General features: G+C 33.6%; 1 protein-coding gene across 3 annotated transcripts in view; it reads right to left on the minus strand.

Annotated features, from left to right (window-relative positions):
* The window catches only part of LOC132740800 (myosin heavy chain, striated muscle-like), a 44,213-nt gene extending 22,555 nt beyond the window's left edge, over positions 1–21,658 (minus strand). Inside the window, exons 1-30 of one of the 3 annotated variants that reach the window (XM_060728816.1) lie at positions 21,524–21,648; positions 19,932–20,189; positions 19,580–19,723; positions 19,122–19,278; positions 18,166–18,193; positions 17,833–17,956; positions 17,591–17,683; positions 16,280–16,343; positions 15,537–15,635; positions 15,050–15,153; positions 14,622–14,760; positions 14,157–14,425; positions 13,815–13,985; positions 13,446–13,625; positions 13,089–13,209; positions 12,823–12,896; positions 12,429–12,634; positions 12,054–12,311; positions 11,204–11,879; positions 10,908–11,053; positions 10,647–10,794; positions 10,128–10,381; positions 9,803–9,881; positions 9,268–9,513; positions 8,498–9,044; positions 8,019–8,259; positions 7,107–7,800; positions 6,663–6,863; positions 5,491–5,696; positions 4,647–5,235 (exon numbers count right to left, since the gene is read on the minus strand). In XM_060728816.1, the coding sequence (XP_060584799.1) occupies positions 5,505–5,696; positions 6,663–6,863; positions 7,107–7,800; positions 8,019–8,259; positions 8,498–9,044; positions 9,268–9,513; positions 9,803–9,881; positions 10,128–10,381; positions 10,647–10,794; positions 10,908–11,053; positions 11,204–11,879; positions 12,054–12,311; positions 12,429–12,634; positions 12,823–12,896; positions 13,089–13,209; positions 13,446–13,625; positions 13,815–13,985; positions 14,157–14,425; positions 14,622–14,760; positions 15,050–15,153; positions 15,537–15,635; positions 16,280–16,343; positions 17,591–17,683; positions 17,833–17,956; positions 18,166–18,193; positions 19,122–19,278; positions 19,580–19,723; positions 19,932–20,126 (5,850 nt within the window). In that variant the 5' untranslated portion in view covers positions 20,127–20,189; positions 21,524–21,648 and the 3' untranslated portion in view covers positions 4,647–5,235; positions 5,491–5,504. Of the gene's footprint in view, positions 1–4,646; positions 5,236–5,490; positions 5,697–6,662; positions 6,864–7,106; positions 7,801–8,018; positions 8,260–8,497; positions 9,045–9,267; positions 9,514–9,802; positions 9,882–10,127; positions 10,382–10,646; positions 10,795–10,907; positions 11,054–11,203; positions 11,880–12,053; positions 12,312–12,428; positions 12,635–12,822; positions 12,897–13,088; positions 13,210–13,445; positions 13,626–13,814; positions 13,986–14,156; positions 14,426–14,621; positions 14,761–15,049; positions 15,154–15,536; positions 15,636–16,279; positions 16,344–17,590; positions 17,684–17,832; positions 17,957–18,165; positions 18,194–19,121; positions 19,279–19,579; positions 19,724–19,931; positions 20,190–21,523 lie in introns of those variants that run through there. The other 2 variants (XM_060728801.1, XM_060728809.1) reach the window with 2 other exon arrangements.

The following is a 21,658-nucleotide window of genomic DNA, read 5'->3' on the forward strand; positions in this document are numbered from 1 at the left end:
TTATTAATACTTTCAACATTATTGAAGCTATATATGATTATTTTATATTGTTTGTTTTGTTTTATTATGTTTTACTTAATTTTGTTATGTCTATACTCATTTAAATAACATGTTTAAGAATTCATGTTAAAAAATTAAAACGGTTTAAAATCAATAAATGTATTTTCAATGCCGTAAAACACACTACAAATAAAATTATGTTTCTTTAAAATATACTGCAAAAATAAAGAAAGAGTATTAGTGGCAACACTAAGGATCGAACCACAGACCTCTCAATTATCAGGTATTCTATTTACCGTCTGTGCTATCGTGAATTAACGAAAACCTTCACATTAAACTGGTGTGACTTTCAATCCATGACTTATATACTCCACATTAATTCTCGTAAACTACACGGACCAAACCGAAGTGGTATCGAATATTTAAATGAGTCCTGTAATGTATTCATAATTGACAGGTCAATAAAATCAGAGTATACCATTAGAAATCATAGAAAATCGTCCGGTTTTCGGAATTCAGAGGTTCCGGTATTCAGAGGAATTTTTGCATTGAACATATAAAGGGAGAAAATACGGGACTTTTAAAATGGTCCGGTTTTCAGAGGATTCCGGTTTTCAGAGGGTCCGGTTTTCAGAGTTTTTACTGTATATGGAAACATTTCCTCTGAAACAGAGATTTTCCAAAAAAGGCATAAAGTATGTTAATCAAACAATTTTAAGTCCCGGATTTACATAAAAATGTTTATATCATTTGATTGGAATAAACAGTATATAAAGCTACATGCCTCCAACTACAATATTTGAAAAAAAATCAAACTTGAGAACAATTTGTGCGATTTGCGCCAAAATATCTCTATTGCGTAATTTAGTCATACTGGTTCATAAGTTTAAGGAGCAGCAAAATTTCGATACACGGTTCACTCGGTCATATAATAGAGCACGCTGATATTGTAGCTATAATGTTCATTGTTACTATTTTTCGGAACATCATATAGTAAAACGCTATTCAGAAAACAATAATCGATATATACGGTTTTAAACGGAATGAACCATTCACGTAGTGCAAAGTTACGTAAATCATATTTGTACCGATTTGTTCTTTGTACCGATTAAGTTCACTTCGCTTAAGTTGAAGCGGAGCATGCGCATAACAAGTTTTGTAGACTGCTCCTAGTGGTTTTAGCTTTACACTACAATCAGATACGCAAAAAATGGATGCAGCCAGCAATCAGTCTGAACACTGATGAGAGACCTCTCCAATAAGTGCACGGTCGTGAATTAATCGGCGTAGGAGAGTTTAAAAAACAACAGAAAACAAGTTAATTGTTGATGATGCACACCAAAGACCCCGCCAAATGATGTGAACAGTCAATCAGCATGGAATGTCGTTCTCTATTACAGTTGAATATCTGAAGCACAAATCAATTTTTTCTCCATGTTCTTGGTATGTGCTCGTTGTTTAATAATTAAGTTGCAAATTTTTGTGTAAAAGTAGAACCTAATGCATAAATTCACAAAGTAATGCCATGCCTAAAATTCATAATTTCTTGTCTGTTGCGACAAAGATTGAAACGTATGGTCGAAGCAAAATAAATTGGATAACAAGTAAAATTGAAATGATTGGTATACTTCAAATAAATTCAAGAAATATATGCCGAGAATATGTCCATTTAAATTATTTGTACGAATTGTATAATGTTCAAATGATTTTTAGGACGATCTGTTCTTCAGTGATCCCCCGTTACTTGCCGTAGCGTACCCAGTGCGCAGAATTTGGCGTACTTTCTTAACGGTTGAGTAAGAACCGCCACTCTGATAGTGGGCGTGGTTTAGACTTTGTAACTTGAGACAATTGATATTGATCAAAGTTGTTCTGGTTCCCTTCCGCCCCGTCAACGAAGACTAAATGGTAGCATACTGAGCATCATATTAAATTTGGCGACAATTTAAGGCGGAGCCAACTTCAACAGAGGCAGAGCAAATGAAGTAAGTGACACTGCCTCAGTCGTTACCTCTCTCAACGGTTAAGTTTTAGAACGATCGACTTTAGACTGGCTCATTGGCACGTTATTTATTATGAAGATAAAATTAGATAATGATAAAAAGAATAAGATATTCAAACATGGCAGTATCACTTCAGTTAAACGTTTATTCATATCCCTTAAAGCTCTGTGACACGTTGTACATCAGAAAAGCTATTTTTATTAGAAAATTTGAAAACAGTGTGATTTTGTTAAAACAAAAAAAAAACACAAAATCAAGTCTAAAAGTTTCCCCATTGCTGTATGGACAAATGCATATCTACTAGACGCCGCTTTAGCTAGCAATGAATTCAAAAACATTTTCAACACTTTAATAGTATTTTCTACACTTCCACCGTATTGTAGTAACAGAAAACCCCGTGATGAGTAATGATTTGTTTTTTATTTAAATAAAATAGCCTAAGTATGAAACAAAAATGGCTGTTAATTAGTAATTTTCTTGAATTATCCAATGATATCATCGTTGTTGTTGCTACTGGAGGTGGGGAAGGTGGTGTGAGAATTATGACCAGGCGAAAGACCGCCTGGTATTCTTCATGATTGGCGATAGACCTAATGATTATAAGTACACATTATTTTACATGATTTGCGATAGATCTACTGCGTATACATAAACAATATTCTATACACTAATGGCAATACACGTATAATCATTTATTTTTCAATTTACACATTAACCAAATATTGCTTTGCCTTCTTAATCTACGTAATAAACTTTGAAAGCTAGCATAATAGTCTGGTCATATTTTGTAACAAATATGTGTTTGTTGAACAATTACTATTTAAATGACCATTCTAGGGAATGTCAGATACAGTACGGGGTCCCGTTAGTGCCATCGCGACACACATATAACTCGAAACAACAAAAATGCGATGATGAAAGGTCGAAGTTACTAAACCACGATGGTGAAAACTCGAAATAATTACGTGTTTTCACCATCGTACTTTCCATCTTTCACCAACGTTGTTTCGTTATTTCGAAGGTCAAAGATACCAGGATTCAGTGGGCGGGGGTTGGGGAGCCTGTTTATTGTTTTGAATTTTGAGTTTGATTTAATCGAGTTATTGTTTCGTTTTTCATATTACCTTTATCCTTTTGTCATCATTTAGAGTATACTTCAAGCTTGATTTTAAAGTATGCCGGTAAAAGGATAAAGATATTTGTAGAAGGAAATTGTCATCACTGATAATTAATCACTATGATAACATTTTCTGACGCAACACGATTTCCTAAAAAAAAAGCAATATGTTAATTAAATGATTGCCAGGAAATATATTCCATTAAATGTGAGCCGCGTCACGACAAAACCAACATAATGGGTTTGCGACCAGCATGGATCCAGACCAGCCTGCACATCCGCGCAGTCTGATCAGGATCCATGCTGTTCGCTATCAGTTTCTCTACTTGTAATAGAGTTGGGTTGGTAAGCGAACAGCATGGATCCTGATCAGACTGCGCGGATGCGCAGGCTGGTCTGGATTCATCCTGGTCGCAAACCCATTATGTTGGTTTTGTCGTGACGCGGCTCATATGTATTTATTCAAAGGCTCACTTCAGTGTTGTATTATTTTTCTGGTCCTTGGATATCATTGATTCCAGCACTTTAAGTGTTAAAGATTGGGTACCGCTTAAGTTTGACCTAGGGGCGTGAGGGACGTTGCTCTTTTTTATTATCCCTCATGTACAGACTTTGTCAAACCGAGTCTGCAATTTTCATGTAATTCTGTTGATTTCAATGCCTCCGTCGGATCACTTTTTTCAGATATTTAAATGTACTGTAGTTTATGCTTTGAAATAAGGTTCTGTGAATATGGTATAGATTTTATGAATTCAATCTGATCCACTAATCTTATTCATGCTTTTTATTAAACATTTTTAACAAGGAGGCCACTTTTGACTTCTTGTAACTTCTTATTTGGATTGAACACTTATAAATGCTTTCTCTACGCATTTCATCCTGAAAACCGCTTCTAGCGTGACACATATAAGCAGCCAAGGCAGTCAAAAACTGTTCAAAAGAATTAAAATTTTCCATTAATTATATCAATGTAATATACACTTCAGTTAAGAAAATATATATTAATCAAAAGAAAATGTGAGAATATGACCTTGGTTTCCAACACTTTGAAATGTAGCTAGTTATGTTTGTAGTCATCGTGTCTTCATAATGTTCACTAATGTAATACCGCAAAGTCGACAAGGCCCATCAGAATATACGTGACACTATATTTTTATTTTTCGTATGTTACTCTTTTTGGATTTAAATGATTAAATAATACACTCTGAAGCGATACCTTATCGGTATTTGTTTTGATCCTTCTTGTAGTTTTATCTCATTTTTTTGTAAGTTTGACATGTTGTATACAGCATACTTCAGTTATAAAGTGGTGTCGTTATTGATGTATGGAGGTAAGGAGAAATCGTTTTACAGTACATATATCTTAAAATATCGCATGTTCATGGTGAACCACTCCAAATCATAGCTAGACTTGTAAGGACATCCGACTTTAGTCGATACATGGTTATAATTTAAAAAAGATGTTGATACCCATCCAAACATTTTGGTATGAGTGCACATACAATAAAAACACACGAAAACTGAACTGGTGTTTTCTATTCTTTATTATACGAGGATAAATATGATAACATTGTAATTTTGTATATAACAATAACGACAATCTTATACTTTTATAAATAAAGAGCCATTTTGACTATACAGTAATTTTTACAAGTTATCAAAAACACCCAAAGAGAGATCATACTGCCGACCCCAGAAATATTCCGGGTAAAATAGTTTACTGAGGTCTATGTAGAGCGAGTTGCTTTTTCTTTCTAAATCGTCTTCACTTCTCCAGATACTGTGTTACTTCATTTTAGTCCGTTCACATAGTCTCATGTTTACGATTTCTTTTTTATAATTATGAGTCTTGGCATAAATTTTATGTAGTGTCTCGCGTAAATCAAAGTCATTGTAATCATGAGGCGTAGTGAACGAATTCGCAGTACACTATCTATTCACATTAACTTTTTTTTCAGGTACTCATATTGTTTATCTGTAATGTCTGAATAAACAAAGTCATATAATCTCCACATCGCCGATGACATCACTCTCGATGGACGGAAAGACATTGGTATGGTGTTAAGGTATACGGTAGATTAGGACTGTTGTAAAGGATTCAGACATCTAAATCGCCTGAAACATAAAACACATATGAATAAACTGTTTGCATATAAATATCTAAATAAACCGTGTATAAACTTTTACCAACCATCATTACTTAAGGCATTGTGACAATTTGTTTCTTTTACTATTTTGTCTTACTAATTAAATGGATTTCTTTACATTTGTCATTGAAGTATTTGATATACATGTATACGTAAAGACATATAGCGAGACAAATGAAATGTTATTTAGTATGTTTATATCGTCATAATGAACTATATTTACCTTTACGTGTAGATTTACATCTCCTGTACGACATTTGTCCTCCTAACGACTGTGCTAGAGGAGCTGGTACGTGAAGCAGACATGCTGCGGTTTGAAATGCGAGCCTTCTGGAGGGAGTTCTCGGCAGAGTCAGCACGTTCCTCGGCACTCTCAAGCTCATCTGTGACCTTCCTGTACTTAGCCAAGTTAATGGCAGCTACCTCTTCCTGACAAGGTAAAGTTTGAGCATGTTAAATAATGTACAGTATAAGCAGTTTCTTATTAATTAAATATATAATGAACTGTCATTCTTTATATATCTAATTAAAATTATATTGAGCTTTTGATTGCACAATACTAAATGATTAGTTCACCCTCTTTTGTCATCCTATATAAATAAAAAAAGAAGAAAATTACATTGGCTGGGAATACTGCAATTCTTAAGAGAATACATGGATTTTAAATAATAAACAATTATATAAAAAGGCGTATATATATAAATGGAGGCCATCAGTTTTTTTTTCTGGAGGTAAAGAAATGCTACAAACAGACGGACATGCAAAAATATATATTTGAAATCAATTTATTATAAATCAGGTTATATTTTCAGTTGATCATATACTTACACCCTTTTGGTATTGACTGTATGGAAAGAAATATGCTGATTGTATTATGAAATATAAAGGCTACGTCAGTTAAAAAAAATCAAATATAATATGTTAATATGTTAATTATATGCTAGACATAAGATTTCAATACGTTTGTCAAATATTCATTATATGACGTTAAAGCAGCGCGCCTCCAGATTCATGTTAATTTTCATAAACAAAATTGGAAATGTATTTAAAAGTAAAATAATGGGATGTGAACAAATAAATTATTTTAGATATTGCAATCGGCACTTACAAATCCACGAAAATTACCAAAAAAGGGTCAACATATGCAAAAACAGCCCTTACTGCGTTAGTAACGCAGTAGAAATATAGTGATAAATTACTGCAAAATCAGTCTTAAACCACACATAATCTGTTAAATATAACTTTGATCTTGAATGTTTTACATTTCTTAAAAGTTTAATTCATTTTTCTCAATATTAATTTTCTTGAAATATTTTGGCTCATCTGGAGGCGTGCAGTTTAAAAAATATGTTGACAAAATAAGGTTCATTATATGCTGTGTGTATATATACTAACAGCTTCCTCAGCCTGCCGCTTGTAAACTTTGATCTTGTTTTGAAGTTTGTCAATCAAATCTTGGAGACGTTCTTGGTTCTTCCTATCTTCATCTACTTGGAAGGCGAGTTCTTTCAGACGACGATCAGCCTTGCGTGTATTCTTCTGTGTTTCAGCATGACGACGTTGTTCACTGTCAAGTTCGTTCTCAAGCTCAAGAACCTGTGTGGATTATTAATGAGTAGCAATTAAGTATAATTGTAAATTTATTTCTAAAAGCTTTATTTATTGTTACATGCAAAAGTTTATACAACAATTATAGCTTTTATGAATGTATGGTACACATGTATTACAAAATGCATAAAATTAATTATCAGCAAATGTTAAAATAAAGATTGTATAGTTAATACTTAGTATCTTAATCAACAGAAATAGTGCTGAACTGAAAGTTTAAAAAGCACGTACTCTAGATTCAAGCTTAGCAATAGCGCCCTTTCCTCCCTTAAGAGCCTTTGATTCAGCTTCATCAAGACGTAATGTCATTTCTTTGAATTGAACTTCAAGTGACCTGCGAATCTTCTCAACTGATGAAGAATGTTCTTTTTCTGAACGGAGTTCTTCAGCCAAACGAGCACTTTCGAGCATAGCTTTCTTGGCCTGTTCATCAGCCCGTCTGATTTCTCCACTCATTTCCTCAAGATCCGAATTCATAGCACTGACATCAGCTTCCAGTTTCCTCTTCTGACTAGAAACGCTTTGTAATTGAGAGGAAAGCTCATTAACACGGTCAGATGTTTCAACAAGTTCATTTTCAGCTGCCTTACGAGCTCGTTCAGCTGCTTCAACTGCAGAGCGCATTTCGTTTGCTTCCATTTGGACTGCTGTGACACGGCGTTCAACAATAGAAATTGCCTCAACAGCTTCACTAGTCTTGCGCCTTTCTTCCTCGAGTGCAGCCTGAAATTCTCTGCATTGCTCTTGGTATCTCTTAGCATTCTTTTCCATGTCTGCTCTTACACGATTTGCAGTGTCCACGGCTGATTCAAGTTCGTTAATGTCCTTCTCAAGCTTCTTGCGAACACGAAGGGCTTCGGTTTTGGTTCTTGTCTCAGCTTCAAGAGTTGCTTGCATAGATTCAATAGCACGAGCCTGGTTGCGTCTGAAATTAAACCGTTTTTCATTTTATAAACGAATAAAATCATGTTCTGATACTTACATCTTTCAAATAACCTTATTTTCTATTGAACTTTTAGAGCAGTGGTATAAAGATATTGAATTAATACATTTTTACAGTTAATTTATTGTTTTGTTGCACTGATAAGAAGCAATAGCATTTGATTCATAAATGAATTTTATTTTTCATTGATTTATAATTACCTAGTATTCTCGAACTCTTCCTCCTTCTCGGCAATGCGTCTATCAATTTCAGATCGGATATTTGCCATTTCGAGCTGAGCACGTGTGACCTTAGCCTCTTCTTGTTCAAGAGCACCCTCAGCTTCTTCGAGAGCAGCCTGAAGTTCTTGTTTTTCCAGCTCAAGACGACGGCGGATTTTGTCAACTTCATGAACGTTTCTGCCTCCCTCAGATACTTGGTCACTTAAGTCATGAATTTCAGCTGAAAAGGAGACTTGAATATAAAAATAATGTTCTATTTTTTCTGTAGTTCATGTATTTTAAAAATTAATATTATTTATGAAAATGTGCAACATAAATAACACCTCCGTGTAGTTTTATGCTTATTTGTTTTGATGATATACGAGTAAATTTACACTATAAAATATCATACATGTACAGATGTGTATTTTGAGTGCATGTATACACTTTTACCGACAGGTGGAGGGTCGTGACATTACCTGACAAGTTGCTGTTTTCTCTTCTCAAAGTCTCTACAGTTGAAACTATCTCTTCATATTGTGTCTTTGATCGGTAAAGTTCAGTAGAATAGCTTCTAGATTCCTTCTGTGTGTTCTCAAGTTCGGATTGAAGTGAACGCATCTTTGATTGCCAGTCAGCGACAACCTTATCAAATGATCTATTTTTCTTTTCAAGCTGTGTAACCATTGCTGAAGCTCTGTCACTGTTAACAACGGCATCTTCAAGCTCAAGCTGAAGTCTTGATTTAGTCTTTTCAAGACCACTGATTTTAGAACTGGCAGCTTCAAGAGAGGCTTCAGTTTCTTGAAGTTTAGTTGTGAGTTTACGTCTGATTTCTTCCAACTCATCAGCACGTGCCATGCCTTCTGTTTCATATTTGACACGCCATTGTTGAGCTTCAGCGTTTGCTCTTGAGAGTTGTCTCTGGAGATCAGCCTTTGCTTCGCTTTCTTCTTCAAGTTGTTCACGGAGAGCATCCAAATCAGCCATCAGGTTACGCAATTCGGCTGAAAGTTTCTGACGAGCCTTTAAATGAGTTTGAAGAGAAAATTATTTCACTTTAATCCGAGAAGAACTAAAGAAAAACCTTAAACTATCTTAAGATATGCCATTTAAAAAACAACATTATTTCAATTCGAATATGTGCTTTATATTTATTTTTATAAATATTTTGATTATCATTTTTACATAAATGGTATTTGACAATAATGCTGTTGTATGAAATGTAAACTTATAATGAAATACTCACCCTGGATTCATCATCCAAGCTACGTTTGGCTTCGTCGAGGAGAGTGGTAAGATTAGATCTGTCACGTGTGAGCTGGTTGACTTTGCTCTCGGCCTCTTCAAGCTGGCGAGAAAGTTCAGAATTTTCACTTTGCATCCTGGACTTAGATGATTGAAGTTCCTGAATGTTCCTTGAGCTCTCGTCAAGACGAAGGTTAAGGTCAGAGATCTGGGCCTCAACCTGCTTGGACATCTTTTCGGACATTCCCTGTTTGTCAAAATGTAATAAATCCCATTAACTTGATTAAACACTGTTTGTGGTATAGTTACACATATTCGTTAATTGCTTAATTATACTCGACATGAAGGGATTTTTCGTAACTACTTAAATTAATTTGACTAGAAGTAATATGGGAAGGCCGACTGGGAAAATAAAGAGTATTTTCATTTTATGAATAAGTAATTTATAAAGATATTAATATTTCATGAAAACATTCTTATTAAAAACTGAGTTAAGACAATCAGAAAGCTATATTAATTCTTATAGCGATACTTACTCCTTTCTTGGAAGCATTTGCGAGTTGGTCTTGCAAGTCGGCGACTTCGTTTTTCAATTGTTGTTTCTCTTTTTCAATCCTGTAAAATTATTTTTAAATGAAATTTCGCACTTTATGAACCATGAGAATAGTTTGCATACACTTTTTAAAAACACTGACATTAACAGCCACACTTTTAAATAAGTAATTTTGTAAAAACTAAACTACATTTCCTTAAAATATATTTGATTCCATTCTTTCGTTCATTCTTTCTTGTATGTTAAATGAAAAAAAACTTATCTCATCATAATTATATCGTATTTCGTCAATTATTGTAAATAATAACCTCTGCTTGACTTTTGTGAGCTGGTCGACTTGGTCAGCCATTTCATTGCTTGTATCTTGCGCCTTCTTGCGAAGTGCAGAAATGGTAGATTCGTGTTCAAGAGCTGAGTCTTCAAGTTCACGACGGAGTTTAAGCAGTTCCTGTTCACGCTTCTTGTTCAAATCAATTTGAGCAGCAGTAGCACCACCGGCTTCGTCAAGACGCTCACCGAGTTCTTCGAGTTCACGATTGAGCTCGTTCCTTTGTTTTTCAACCTAAAAGGAATACAAATCAAAACGGATTTTAATTGTTTTATTTCATAATCATACACTATTTCTTACAAACTATATCCAATGTTTTAAAACTTAGCAAATTTTGTTGCATCACAATAATAAACTAATAACTTCCCGTTTAACCCAAGCAAGTAAAACCTTGTTTTCAAAGATAAGCGTCTTGGATATTCGCTTTTAAATTCTGAGACATGCAACTTTTGCATGTAGGTCTCATATTTAAAGCCATTAGCCATTTATACTATTTTACCTTGGTCCTGTTTTGTCTCTCAGTCTCAAGTTCTTCTTCGAGTTCCTCAATGCGTGCCATGAGTTCTTTGATTTTTCTCTGGAGCTGAGCGACAAGACCTTGCTCATCCTCAAGCTTGGAGTTGAGAGTCTTGATTTCGGCTTCCTTCCTATGTAGAATTAATAATTAGTGAATACTTTACAATATGACTCGTAATTAAAGAAAATACATCAATTTAGGAAGAAAGTATCCCAACAAAAAACGTCTTAGAAGCAAACTTACTTTTTAAGGTTGCCGTCAAGATCAGCCTTGACACGTTCTAACTCGTCTACAACTTCTTGAGTGGCCTTAAGGTCTTGCTCAACCTTCCTCTTAACTTTTTCTACATCACCACGCACCTTCTTTTCTCTTTCAAGGTTATCTTCAAGCTGTTTAAAGTAAAATTTTAACACAACACTTAATATTTCCTCCTCAACACATTTGTAAATGTGATCTTAAAAACACTAATGTATATACAATATGTATGTAACTTATTTGGAAGTGTTTAAATAATCTGATCAGAAAATTGTCTTACTTACCTCATCGAGAGTGGATTCCAGCTTTTGTTTGAGTTTGCTCAAGTGATTGACTTTGTCTTCTTCGGCAGCAAGAGCATCCTGTGTTTTCTTGACGGTATCTTCCAAATTCTTTTTGTCCTTGTTAAGTTTTCCGATTTGTTCATCTTGTTTGGTCATTTCATCCTGAAGTGTTCTTATTTGGTTGTCCTTGGTTTGTTTTTCCTGTTCAGCTTTCTTTAGAGATCCTTCAAGCTCTTCAATATTTCCTCTGAGTTTTTCAGTTTCCTCTTTCAGTGCAGCCTTGGCAGATTCAAGGGCTGCTGCAGCTTCTTCGTCATCTTGGCATCTGTCTTCTAGTTCCTTAATCTGGGTTTGGAAGTCAGCTTTCTGTTTGATAAGATTCTCGATAGTTTCTTCTAAATCAGCAACGGTATCTAATTCAGTTGAACATTCTAATTTCAGATCATCCTTTTCTCTCTGAAGCATAACACACCTTTCTTCCAGCTCTTTCTTTATCTTTTCAATCTTTGCAAGCTCTTCCTTTGTTTTAGCAAACTCTTCCTTCATCTGGTTCATCTCGTCTTCAGCTGCAGCGGCGCTGAGCAGAGGCTTGACCTTTGTGTACAATTTCCACCACTGCCAATTTTTTAATACCATATACTTCCTGATGTTCCTCTGAATTACTGACAAGCCAGTTCTTAAAACAAAGATATGCTAATGTTTTAGAAATGATTTTTACACACAAAACTGCAAATAAAACATCTTTACAAAATTATAAACTGGTTATCTATGTTAATCTTTGATTTCATGTAAAGTGATCATGCCCTGTATCGAAATTTTGATAAGCATTATTTTTTCACACGAAACTTACCTCTGATCTTGAAGTTTCTTGTACTGTTTGCGCATTGAATAACCTCTGATCCAGGCCTGGAAAAGAGATACAATCTTGGAGAGGCGTTCGTCACGCATATCTTCAAGATTACCCAAAACACCAGCCTTGAAGAATACCTTTGTGTTACCGATTTTGTATTCATTTGGGTCCATCTGAAGAGCAGCAAGAATTTTGGATGTAACTTCTTTGCCTTCATGAAATCCTGCTGGAACGGCATCGGCAGCAAGAATAGAGTATCTTAAAATGAAAAATAATGATCGATAAATTCATTCATAGTCATAAACATGGTTTGTTCAGCAAAAACGTAAATGCATTTTAATACAAAATATGAATCATAATTAGTATATCACCTACCTCTGTTTGAATTCAGAGTAGATAATCCTGCTTGGAAATCCCTTTCTACAGATACGGATACCTTCAAGTACACCGTTACACTGAAGCTGGTTAAGTACAAGGGCAGCATCAATCAAGCCTGGTGTCTTCAACTCGTTGGGAATGATACATCGTACGAAGTGAGGGTGAGTGGTATACAAGTTCTTCATCAGTTTGTTCAAAGATTCCTGTAGATAAAAGTAGAATCAAATTCAAATAAGAAAAGGCAACATACAAGCATCGCTTAGAATTTACAGTATGAATATATAATAAAAATGCATTTTCAATTATAATTAAACCTACATTTTGTATGTTTTATATATGAACGTTTATTTTTTTAAACTATCCTTTTATAAAATACACAAGAAACACTTACTCTGTGGACAGAGGAGATGGTCTGGAAAGCAGAAGATTTTCCCTTCTTCTTACCGCCACCACCGCCTTCTGGGGCTATAGTAGATAAGAAATAAAAGAAATTGTTATTATTTGAATGTATTGTATGACTTAACAAATTATCATTAACGTATAGTGATGATATTGTGTTGCCTATGTTGTTTTATTTACTAATGTAATAAAAAGAAAATATGAATAAATTACTATGTAATTATACAAATAATCATACTCATGCAAACGCTTTTTTACCTGGTGGAAGTTTGAAGAATTCAGCTACAAGAGGCTCCTTTGACTGCGAAAGAGTGCCAACCACGGTTTCGTTCAATGGATCCTTATTTTTGTCCAACCAAGATGAAATGTTGTATGGTACCTATAATTGAAAGCTAGCATTTCAAACATCTTCTCACTGAAGGACGTGAATTGAAGTTAATCATTGACAATTAATCACATGGATATTTTCACCTAAATCTGAAATATTTCAGAATGAGAATATAAAGTAAATACTTGTAATCTAAGGTTCAACAAGTTAAGACAATGACAACGTAATTATTTTACATTAAGTATTAGCAAAATCATTTTGAAGATTCAAAAATTAATTCAACTTACAGCTCCTGCGTAATGGTGCAATTCAAAGTGAGCATTGCCACCTCCCTTTCTACTCTTGACGGGTTTGCCAAAGGCCTTTGATTTTCCAAGATGGTTCGTCATTAATTTGTCCTCAAATGTTTTATCTGAAGCTTTAGGGAACATGCATTCTTCTTCAAGAATGGACAAGATACCCATGGGCTGAAAAAAATATATTTTATCACCTTATCATTTTTTTGGTTTCTTTGTATTTTGTATTGTGAAGGAGTGACAATTGTTCATAATGATTAATTCGCAGCATCTATAACACTTCTTAAAATAATTTTGTAATTTATAAGCCAAGGAAGTATTTTGAGACGGTGTTTATGAAAAGCTTTTCTTACGTGTTACCTTTTCAATCAGTTCAATACAGGCTTGCAAGTCCATACCAAAGTCAATGAATTCCCACTGGATACCTTCTTTCTTGTATTCTTCCTGTTCCAGTACGAACATGTGATGGTTGAAGAACTGCTGGAGTCTCTCATTGGTGTAGTTGATGCACAATTGCTCAAAGCTGTTGAACTAAAATTTATCAAATCAACTCCGTAAATAATAAGCAATAAATTATCAATTTTGTATCATTAAACATTTTGGAATGAACTTAATTATGTCGGTATTTTACAAAACAAATGAATAAATCAACTAAAACTTTTAAAATTTTACTCGTTGATTGAATAATATGATGTAACTTACGTCAAAAATTTCGAAACCAGCAATGTCCAATACACCAATGTAGTAATTTCTCTTTTGTTTAGTATCAAGAGTTTGGTTAACTCTCTTGACCAGCCAGTCAAACATACGAGCGTAGGTGGACTTAGCAATAGCACCGACTGAGTTGACGACTTGTTCCTTGTTACGTCCCTGGGTGACGAACTCGGTACCGACCTTGATCTTTGGTTTCAACAAACCCTTTATCAAATCACCACAGTTAATACCCATGAGCAATGCCACCTTTTCGGCCTCTGCAAAACAATTACATTTAGTGTATTAGATTAAATGACATTCGCTAACATGTGAATAAATAAGAAATATTTTTAAATATATAGAACGGTATATTTTAGAAAGAAAATGGACTTCTGGAAAATATTAGTTGGACAAGTAACACGTTATAAATATGAATGTCGTTATGTAAATAATTTACATATTGAAATATTTTACCTGCAGTTCCGTCACATTCAGCCTGTTCTTCTCTTGGAGCCTGTTTGAATTTCATTTCACCAAAGTGGACAATGGCTGCAGTAATCTTGTACAAGCTGTTCTTTTCATCCTGACTGAAGCCTAACACATCGTAGGCATCCTGTAATAACAAGTTATATGATGCTTGTGTCGTTGCAGATAGGCATATTAATAAGTAGATAAATAGATTAAATGATTTAGCCGATATGAGGTAATAAATGTTAAATACGGAAGAAATATTTGTTCAACGCAAATTAGATATCAAATCTGATATAGAAGTTTTGAGTATGTGATTAAAAAGTAATCAGTCAGTCATCAAAATGTAAAAAAAGTAAATCTTAAAATTCTTTTTCAATAATCTGTTTATATTTGGCTTGGCTTTCTTTGTGTTAAACTTTGCATAAACCTACATCAGTGGCTTTCATTTCCTCTACGTCATCGATTCCATCGACAGTGAGCACACCTTGGTTGACGAACGAGTAAAGTCCTGGGTCAGCACTCAGCAGACAAATTTCTAAAAGTAAAATAGACACATTGATGTAAAATGATAGTGTGATGTACAAAAGTGCATTATATACAAATACAAATACATATTTCAACATGTTATTATGTAAGGGTTTAATTTTGTGTCACTCTTATTTCAAGATCTTTCTCCAAGAACTTCACGAACATTCCAGTATCTCTATCGCAATACAGCATTTTTCTTACTCGTATTTTCATACTAGATACTGTATCGTTATCGCAGAATATTAATATATAATTCAACAGTCCCATATGACCTATGATTAGTCAATTTTTTACAGATAATTTATTCGAAAACTGGGAGTGGAGAAAAAAAAAATTTTTGTAAAGTATTATTTTCATTTTCGTTCATTCTTATTACACTTTATAACATACCGTGATATTTAGGGAAAGCTGGTGTCATTATCTGGTAGAAGATGTGGTAATTTCTCTCAGCCGATTGCTGGTATGTTACACGAGACTTCTCCAACAGGTCTGGAAAAATACAAAACTATTAAACGACTATCGATTGATATAACGCAACACATTTGAAAGTTCAACTTGACACGAAAATGGTTCATGAACAAAAGTATATGAAACAAATTAGAGTTGCAATAAAACATCAATATCTTATTGTATAATAAAATTGATGAATCTTATTGTATAATGAAAATGTTCAATTTTTTTGTCTCTTATTGTATACTAAAATTGAGGACTATAATGAAATTGATGAATCTTAGTATGTTATTGTATAATGAAAGTGTTGAATCTGTATTTGTACTGTATATTAATCGTAACTAGGCTGTAAAGCAGTTGATACTAGATCATAAATTCTGACTTTAAATATGGATTACCAATGGGAATAAGGATATTAAACCTTTACCTGCTGAAAGAAGTGAATTGGCAATATTTGAATTTGGAATAAGCAATGTGTAAGCAATTGAAATACAAAAAAAACTGCAAATGATTGAAAGCCTCGTCATATTGCATGGATATGCAGAATGACCCGGCTCTATGATGGTGACAAATGTTTACCACTTTCGTACCAGCAGGTTAACGGATGTAAGTCAGTGGGTTTGAATAAGTTTTTTTACAAATATTAAAGAATTAGGTAATTGGATTTATTAAGTAATACTTACAAGTTTCAATGTCACATCCAGCGATTTTTCCAGTAGGACCAAAGTGGATACGGATGAACTTACCCTATAAAACATATATATATGTTACTTAACTGTAAATTTTGCAACAATAATCAAAGACAGATATAGATTGATGAAGATATATATGTGTTAGTTACATGTATTCTTTTTTTTCTCTCTAAAAATGTCGCTTTATGACTTTTGATTGTCCGATATTGCCACATAATTATGATCATTAATAAGAAAAGAAATAAATACAAAAATGTAACTGAAGCAAATGTCCCCTTTGTGTATAATAATAAAAGAAAAAAACCTGATGTAATGCAACCTTATTTAACAATAAAAATAATATGTAAGCTTTTATTTCTCAAACTGCGCAACCTGCCTTTTAAACAACACATCTTAACATGATAACAGTATTACGTGCAGAATAATTTGAGTATCAGAGAATGTTGCATGTACAAAAAAAATGTGTTTAATTCATTCCGTAAATATAGAAATCAGCATATTATGTATGATTCATATAAAACATGTAAATGTTGCTAAAAAGTTAACAAGGAGTAATTGTAATTAACGTTACCTTGTGACTTCTGGTTATACATATTTAAGGAATATCTGTAAAGCTAAGATTTATAAGCCGCTAATCTAGCACAGTGAGCATGCAGTCCACTATGTTCTTTCTTACCTGTGGAGGAATCAGTCCTCTCCACATCGCTTGAATGTCAAGCTCAAGAATTTGAGCTCATCCCAAACGATTGAGCTAAAATAAGGAGGGTTATTAAACAGTAAGGTTTATGAAATAATACATGCGTTTAACGTTGAAATAGTAGCCATGTTGATATGTTTCAATCGAATCGAAGGCACCATCAGTTTCCCACAAACTGCCTGCCTTAATTATTATAACGCTAAACGAAGACGAGGCTAGTTACAAAAAGGATAGCAGTTTGATTGGAGAAGGAAAAATCAAAGTATTGAGAACAAAAGATAAGTTCATTATCTGAGCAAGATGTTAATAAAATACATATCAAGTTGTAGATAAAGGTTTGATACATAAATGGAAAACTGTGTATGCAGGCAGGAAAATACACAAAGTTATAAAACGAAATTTAATGGATAAATCAAAACAAGTCTCATAAGGAATGTAAAGATATAAGGTACCGGTAGGAAATTCAGATTATTATTGCAATGCCTTAACATAAAGTTTCGTGGCAAGTTGAGATCATGTTGTTAAACAAAATCGAGATATTACAAGAGTATTGAGTAAAATAATAAGGTTTAAACACGGATTCACACATGATATTAAATACTCACGAATCTAGAGGAGTTGTTGTTACGGGTTGTCTTGGCGTTACCGTAAGCCTCAAGTACAGGGTTAGCCTGCACAATCTGATCCTCAAGGGTACCCTGTAAAGTAAATAATAGTTTCCGTTTGACAAAGTATGAAATCACATCATATGATACCTGTCATTCATTTCTATAGAACTCTATAGACAAAATCTATATCAATTTTAAATATGAACTTAAGTATTGTCTATTAGGAAATGTGACATTACCTTCTTGGAGGCTGCGGCGGCTGCCTTCTCTTCCTCTGTCTGTTTCGAGAGTTGAGCGGCGACCTTGGCGAAGTACATGATTACTTTCTTTGTGTTCTCAGTCTTACCGGCACCAGACTCACCACTGTTTGTATAAACATTATTTTCATGTTTCGATAAAAAAATCCCTGTCATTAATATCATAAAAAAACAAGAAAAGCTATAAGAAATTACACGTAGTTCGACCTTTGGTCTCTTTTAACAATTATATTTGTATATAAATCGTTAGCTTTATTTTTAAGCAAACGCCAAAAATATGATATTTAGTTTAAATATAAAACAATAAAAACTTACGTAATTAAACAGGACTGGTTCTCGCGATCTGAAATGATACAAAATTATCATTATCATTTTACATGATTTTACAGTGAATAAGATGCCACTTTTTTTTTATCTGATCTGGTAATGATATCAATAATAAATATTCATTCTATTTATTTATAATAGCTACAGCAAGATTCTCTGTTTTTACGTGTATACTAGTAAATGCATGTATCATTTTCCTCACTTCAATTCAATTTCCTCTTTATTTCAACCAATGCAAAGTTATGTGAAATTATATTACACGTCTTGAAATAACACTCTCTCAGGTGAGTAAGCTTAGACCGAGAAAATGGTCTTTTTTTTCTTCTCGTTGTAATAACATGCCTCAGCAAAACATTGAAACGCGAAATATTGACTTAATTATAGAGCATGTGTAACCAATTAAAAAACTCTAAAAACCTAACATTAAAAGAACGCTGAGTTATCTCTTGACAGCATTACAGGTATGGTAAGTAATTTTCTGTTTCATTATTGTAAAGCTATGTTTGTTTCTAATATTAATATGTCTCAAATAATTAGAGCCTGACAGCTACTTCAGTTACGTACTTGATTCCTAATTGCTTGTAATGTCAGAAAAAAAGACGCGAACATACTGAAAACATATGTAGATGATGCTCAAAAATGTGATATTTATGATAAAAAAGTTTTTTCGGCTTTGTATGAGAGCATTAGTTGCATTGTGTAAGCGACCCATTACTAATGTTGTATTTAGAAGCCACGTTTTCAAATAAAGCTATCACTCTGAAACTATTGTCACTTTATTTCTTAAGTCTTTTAGCAAAATTCCTGAATAATGACTTACTTACGCGTTATTTTAGTGGCACTTTTCTTTCTTTTCTTTACTTTTTATTCATTAACTGTTGCATGAATTTAACTCTGATAATGATGACTCTATAGTATAATCATGACAATTATTATAGGAGTACCTTGCAACATGTTCTGGAAGGCAGATTCTGCGACGGCGAACAAGTGGGGTGGCATTTCCATCTTCCTCTTGCCACGGTACTTGCTAATGATGGAGTCCAGGTAGATTGGCAGACGACGGTAGGGATTCACAGCGACGCAGAAAAGACCAGAGTAGGTCTGAAATGATGAAATAAACATAGATTTGGACACTGAGAGATTTTTTCCTAAAGATTTAATCTAGCTTTATTTATGGATCGCACGTGAAACTAGTATCCTTGCAGTGATATTGTCATTGGTCCGTCAATATCAGCAATAAGAATTATATTTAAAGTATGTAAATAATAAAGCGGTTAATAACTAATAAGCGGTTCTGTTTTCGGTTTTCTATGAAAGTGAAGAAATTAAAATCATAAAAAAATTAGTTAAACACTTTTATTTTTAATAAAGATTTTAGAAATATTGAAATGGAGAAACTTACGTAGATGAAGCCGTGGAAGTATCTCTGTCTCAAGTTGTTCAACACAGAGGCTTCGTTCAAGTAGGTCATGTTGGCCATGTCATCACAGCACTCGAACTTAGGTGGGTTGACCTGCTGAAGGTCGTCCTTCTTAACGGTTCTATTCTGTAAATCGAATTTACATTATTATGTAGCTTTAACAAATGTTAGCACACGAAAAAATGATTTGGAACATTATTTCTATAAACGTTTTAAAATCTTTGTCAATGTTGTCTACTTTACATATTGTTTCAAATATGCAATTTTTAACTGTTACGTTTGTCGTGTTAAGTTCATTAAAATGAAACAATTAAATTTACAAAAAGACAAATACCTCATTGCTGCTCACGACTTTGACGGTGATTTCGTCACCCTTAGAGGAAACAATTTCTGCGCGGGCGAACCCTTCCTTCTCGTCAGGGACCCAGCAAGCTTTCTTGCCATCATATGGGAGTTGTTCTTTCAGCAGGGCCTTGCGATCAATAGCGAGGTACTTAAAGTCCTCATCTTTAGAGAAATCGGTTGACATGGTGATCCGCTGCTAGTAAAGACGATTTGACGAAAGAAAATGCCAAGACTCAAACTCTTTCTACTGCAATGATAAAAATATATGTGTAAAATATCCAGTTACATGTATTATTAAGTATTTCGTCGTAGCATTTTTCTGACCTCTGCACCAATAAAAAAATATGGATTGCAAATTTAAACGGCAGATAACAAAATTTAAAAATATCGATAGGTAATTTCGAAATATAAATTATAAAAGCAACGATAAGTTACAGTTTTACCAAACAGTTTAAACACCAAGAAAGCATTTACTGTCGGTATTCCGTTTACTTTTATAACATTTTATGAAACATTACATTTCGCATTTTTTTAAGTATGTAACTATCAATATAACATTATATATCATCTACCAATTTATAAATTCGTATGATTTTTAATAGAAAATGAAAGAAAAAAAACATCTTGACAATTACTAGTTGTGAGCATTTTACACCTTACGCATAATAATAGCGCATATTAAGCTCTCTTAAAAAACCTTAAGCGGATGCGTCCATCTTTGTATTTGAAACAGTCAATTCAAAGTTTAAGGAAATTTAATATCTAAATACAGTTTTGAGTCTGGACAGACTGCACGGTTTGTAGACCGGCCTGGTTCAATATTAGTGACAAACGTTAATAAACACTTTAGGTCCATGCAGGTTAGGAGTTAAATAGTAGTTTTTTTTTTCAAATTTCCTCATTTGTAATACTAGTAATATTATCATCCGCTATCTGATTTACAACTGGGTTACTTAAATAGCTCAGTCTTTGATACTTTTTACCTTGTATAAATAAAAGGAGGGAGTGGAGAAAAATCTGCTAAAAGTTTACCATATATACGCCGTAATACTAATATTCATATGTTAACCTAAAATATACCTAGAGAAAAAAGTTAAACCTCAGGAGGTTTTAGTGAATGCATTATATAAGTAGAATCTTATGCAAAATCTATACTAAACACATGTTTTCAAAATAAAAAATAAAGTGAAGTGTGGCGCCAATAGAATAAAGTCCAACCTTGTCCGAGATAGATTAAATGCGCGACTTCTAAAATAATCATTATCTATTGCAAGATATGAAATTACAAAATGTGCAAAGCTCTTCTCTTTGTTAATATACCGAGACATATAAATTAATTCACAACTTTTTCACGTATAAACTTTATCGTTTGTTTTAACAAGTAATGTAAAATCTAATCATTCCAAATAATTATATCACTATCAATAATCCGAGACTGCTTTAATTCCATCACCTATACATTAAAACTTTGTTATTTATCGTAATATTTCATCGTCAATGTTTGCTTATTTACTAAGTATAAGATAAAATTATAAAAAGAAAGGATTGGGAATAGGGGAATAAGAATAATCATGTGCTTACCTACTGAAAGGAAAGAGCCCGTTCTTGTGTCCGCAGATCGTCGCGTGCCTTATATTTGCGCGAATTATTAGCTTTTTCGAACAGGTGCATTGTAACGCGGCTTCTGATTGGTTTGGCGATATTTACAAAACTAAT

Source organism: Ruditapes philippinarum, unplaced genomic scaffold (genome assembly GCF_026571515.1).
Source record: "Ruditapes philippinarum isolate M1 unplaced genomic scaffold, ASM2657151v2 ctg179_1_1_1_1, whole genome shotgun sequence".
In the NCBI taxonomy this organism is placed as follows: domain Eukaryota; kingdom Metazoa; phylum Mollusca; class Bivalvia; order Venerida; family Veneridae; genus Ruditapes; species Ruditapes philippinarum.